Source organism: Triticum aestivum, unplaced genomic scaffold (assembly GCF_018294505.1).
Source record: "Triticum aestivum cultivar Chinese Spring unplaced genomic scaffold, IWGSC CS RefSeq v2.1 scaffold8653, whole genome shotgun sequence".
In the NCBI taxonomy this organism is placed as follows: Eukaryota; Viridiplantae; Streptophyta; class Magnoliopsida; order Poales; family Poaceae; genus Triticum; species Triticum aestivum.
Window position 1 is genome coordinate 2,141 of NW_025225684.1, and position 4,759 is coordinate 6,899.

At 39.6% G+C, this 4,759-nt stretch overlaps 1 protein-coding gene across 1 annotated transcript in view; it reads left to right on the plus strand.

The window, feature by feature from the left end:
- Positions 1-854: 854 nt before the first annotated feature.
- LOC123172317 (uncharacterized) overlaps positions 855-4,759 on the plus strand; it is a 5,380-nt gene continuing 1,475 nt past the window's right edge. Inside the window, exons 1-4 of the mRNA XM_044589310.1 lie at positions 855-921; positions 1,183-1,314; positions 2,383-2,436; positions 4,574-4,677. Coding sequence (XP_044445245.1) covers positions 855-921; positions 1,183-1,314; positions 2,383-2,436; positions 4,574-4,677 — 357 coding nt within the window. The remainder of the gene's footprint in view (positions 922-1,182; positions 1,315-2,382; positions 2,437-4,573; positions 4,678-4,759) is intronic.

Genomic DNA, 4,759 nt, shown 5'->3' on the forward strand with positions numbered 1-4,759 from the left:
CCATTCTCCCATAGTTCAGAACTGAGAATGTTGTCTCATTGTATATGTTGCAAAGGACCTACCATAATTGCTTAGGATTCTCTAACAACTCCAGCATGATCATTCGTCATGTTTTTCTCCTCTTTTTAACCGTCAACAGCGCAATCATACCAAAGATATATCTCCTAAGTCGGTGGTCTAACTACTTTTTACATAGCTTCATAGCAAAGCACGGGAACTTTGCTAGTAAGAATAAAGCTCACACCAAAAGAAATAAATCCCTTCGTGCTAAGTAATAGTAATACTCCCTCCGTTTTTATTTACTCTGCATATTAGAGACCAAGTTTATACAAAAAGTACAACTATTTACTATAACAAATATATATGATGTGAAAGTACATTCTATAATAAATCTAATGATATTGATTTGTTATTGTATATATTAATATTTTTGTTTATAAATTTTGTCAAAGTTTACGAAGCTTGACTTTGACTAAAGCTAATACGTAAACTAAATAAAATAGAGGGAGTATCATGCATATATCCGTTGCCAGCGCTGATAAAATAAGTAGATGAGCCAGCAGTGCCGCCGTACGTCCAGCGGTCCAGGAGGCCAAGATCGAGCACTGTGTGCACAGTTGATGCATAGTGCTTCTCTTAGAAAGGACGATGTATACTGTAGATTGAGACCTGAGCAAAGTATGCCAGCTGAAGTGAAGTGTGTGTCTTGGCATGCATGCCGGGACAGACCGGGTCATAATTCAGACCTTGTCAGGACGTACGAACCGACGACGACACAACTGATCACTACGTTTGTGGAGGCATCTCCTTTTGGCCATGTGTAGGTTTTCTTGTTATGTGCCGACATATGGTACATGCATGTCTTGGCACTTGGCAGACTGAACGAAGAGGACAAAAAGAGGACTTATAATATTCATACAGGTTTGCTATTTCACATCTAGATGTGAAATAGCTATCTCACATCTAAATGCATAGCCATTGGATTTTGTCCTGTCTTTGAGATTCGCGCGTACAACTTTGTTCGTCCCGCTTCGTGCGCGCTCACGTCACTGGTGCCGTTGCCTGTCTCGCGGCCCGTTCTTTCCCGTGGATTTTGCGTAGCGGGCCGTTGTTTGTTGTGCTGGCGGGCCGTTTTTTGTCTCTGTGGGAGCAGGTTCGTGAATTAAGAGGGTGGCGATTCAGTTGTGTCCTCTTCACATCCTTCTCCTTCACGAGGCATTCATTTCGCCTCGTTCCCCATTCTCCTCTTCGTCAGTTGCTCCTGGAGGCGACGGCGACTTCTGGAGAGCTACAAGAAGAGAGAGACGCATTGGAGTGAGTTGCATCTGTTGTTCTCCCCTTTCTTCTCTTCTTTCTTCGTGTATGTGGTTTGCTCACAGATCTAGTATCTAGTTTATGGGTTGTTTTTGTGTGTTAATCGATCTAGGGTTCGTGCTTCCAATGCCTCCATGAGTTTGTTTATTTTTGTTTGTGTGTCCATCGATTTTAGGAAAGGTTTTTTGCCCGCTCGCAATCCCCCTGATTGTTAGAAGCACGAGGCTCCTTTTTTTTTGTCTGTGTTTTTCGATCTATCTAGTGGTGGGTGGAGCTGCTGGTGAGGTGAGGATTTCGGGTGTAGATAAGGATTGATAAAGAATTGAGTGTGTCACTGCTCATTTTTGTATAGATTATAGCCTCTTTTTTTGGTAGGTGGGGGTGTTTATTTCAGTGTTAGGGTTTGATGGATGGAGCAGATTTTTGTTCAATCTCTCTGATAGACTCACGGAGGATTCAGAAAGATTTTTTCAGTGCCATGTGGTGTGTAGTTTGTTTAATGGGGCCGATTTTACATGCTCTGCTAAATTCCCAGTAGATACAGATTCAGAAACATTAATGTTCAGAAAGATTCAGTGTTGTGATTCAGATTTTATATGCTCTGCTAAATTCACAGTAGATACAGATTCAGAAAGATAAATGTTCAGAAAGATTCAGTGTTGTGATTCAGATTTTATATGATCTGCTAGATTTTTTGTGTTTGTCTTTTTTGTGAGCATGTGGTCTACTTGTTGCAGGCTGAACTCAACTTTTCTAAGAGTTGTGAATCAACTTTTTTTATATGCAAACAACTGAATATAAATAGAGAAGCAACTCAGAGATGAATCAGCATAGACCATGTGTTTTTTGTTCAGGTTGATTTTTTTGGATTAGTGTTTTTTTGCTAGACTCAGTGGCAGATTTGTACATTTGTTTTATGTTTTAGCAGTATATAGTTGATATCTGTATTAGTTTTAGTATGTATGTTTTGACAGAGCTAGTTTTGATTTATATCAGTCAATGTTTTCATTCATTCTTTCTTTTTTCAGTCATTTGTTTTTGTGACATTTGTTTGTTTCTTTATGTCAGGTGGCGGCGATTGCTTGGGAGCGAGAAGGGGAGGGGGAGGAGAGGAGCAGCCAAGTATGTGGCGTTTTCCCATGATTTATGTGTTTTTTTATTTCTTCCCATTTTAGATTTAGTAAAATGTCATCTGTGTTTATTTTATGTGTATAGGTTAAAGTAGTGTGCACCGGTGGTATTAAATTAGTGTGTTAGTCACCGAATGGTTTTCCGAGCAAGCAATTTTCTACTTGTCATGTATTTGAGGAAGAGAGATATGACCCACCCCTGGTTTTGTATTTTTGAATGTTGGGGTTGATGCTATGTACATATATGTATGCATTTTTTGATTGAATCATGGGCTGCATTAAAACTGAAGAGTTGAGATTGAATTTGAATTGTACTTTTTCTCATAGCAGACTATGCATGCCTTAGTGTAGACGTGAAGATAAATTTCTACAGATTTGCTATTTTCACATCTAGATGTGAAATAACTATCTCACATTTAAGTCCAGAGCCATTGGATTTATTCCGTCTTTAGATTCGCGCAAATCGTTTTTTTGTCTCCGCTAGTACATTCTGTCGGGTTCGCTCGTGTTTTCTGGTCTGTTGTGCGGCCCGTAGTCGATGCTAGCAGCGGACCGGGGGCGGGTTTGTGGTGTTTGTTGAGCTAACGGGCCGTGTTTGTCCATCTCAGAGCAGTTTTGAAGAGGAGGGGGCGACCATCCTTTTTTCCCATCGCACTAGTTTCTCCCCGTTCCCCATTCCTCCTCAACAGGAGCTCCAGGAGGCGGTGATTTCTGGAGAGTGAGATGGGAGAGAGACGCAATTGGAGTGAGTTGCCCTCGTTTTCCTTGTTTTTTTGCTCTGTCCGGTTACTGTTCCTTGCTCACAGATTTAGCACCATCCTCTGTTATTTGTTTGTGTGTTCATCGATCTAGGTTTGCCCCTCAATTCTAGCCAAATGTGGGTAGGGTTCGTTACAGTTTAGCACGTCCCCTTTTTTGTTTGTGTATTTGATCTATCCACGGTTTGTTCCTCAAATTATCCAAATGTGGATGTGGATTTCAAGTAGATAAAGATTCAGCAGGTTGTTTTGGGCGATTTAGATTGAAAACAATAGGCAGTCTTTTGTATCTCCTGCTAGAAGTTTAGTATATCTTTGTGTAGTGTGCGGAGATTCAGTATCTCGTGCTAGAAATTCAGTATAATCTTGTGTAGTGTGCAGAGATTCAGTATCTTGTGATAGAAATTCAGTATAATCTTATGTAGTGTGCAGAGATTCAGTATCTCCTGCTATAATTTCAGCATAATCTTGTATCAATCATAGTTGATTTTTGTCTTTCAGTCTAGATCCATGTTCTTCCATTTTCCATGTCAGTACTTCTGTTAAGTTTTTGTCCAGTATAACAACTTATACATGTGTTTTTATTTTGTCTTAGTGAGTATTTGGATCAATGTGGCAGGCTAAAACCAATTTTTCAGTCTAGATATTTTTTTGTTTGAAAGAAAAGAGATGAACATAAATAAAGAAGCACCTCACGAATGCATCACCTTATACTTTTTTGTCTGTGTATTTCATCAATATAGGTGTTTTCTTTTTTCAGTTCACCCAAATGCGGGGAGTCGGGTGGATTTCAGGTAGTCAAGATTCAGTGTGGTGGCTGCGTAGTTTGTCTTTTAGTTCACCCGAATAAGTTGTCCGTGTTAGCTAGCTGAATCGTCGGGTAAACTTGGATATACTATACTGTATACATGTTTGTTTTCCTCCAGGAAATTCGCCTGTCATGCGAGAAACAGGTTTTTGCCTTTAAATGAGGCCGGTAGTTTTTAAGGTGGCTGGAGGCATTGAATGGATCTTTTCATCGTGTTTCCTTTTAGGTGACTGAGTTGTGTGTTGAACTTGTGCTGGTAGGCCTGAGCCCATGCTTATGCTTTTGAGCGGCACCTTTTTCTTCCTCTTCTTTTTCTTACCATGTGCATCCATCCTTTTTTTAAAGACTTCCAACTTCAGCAATAGGTTCAGAATGTCTCCGCCTTAGTTTTGATTCTAGGCAGAAGGTAAATTAGTCTGCTGCCAAACTGAGCTTTTCATTGGGCTACTAATTATTTTGGCTTTTATGAACATTCATTTGTTTTTTTGTAGGTTTTTACAGTATTTGTTATTTTTCCAGTACAAATGGCTCGGTTTCTGAAAAGAATCTTTTTATCCATGCAGGATGGTGTGCCCAGACTGTCATTCGCATTGCGAGAATGACAACAAGCAGATATTTTTTTGAATTGTCATTCGTGAGGGCTCCAAAGCCGCCCTCACCAACAGTGGTAATTTTCCTTTTGTTTCTTTTGTCGCAAATGTTTATTTTCATCTTTTTTTATATTTGCTAATTGTTTTGATTTTTTTTCA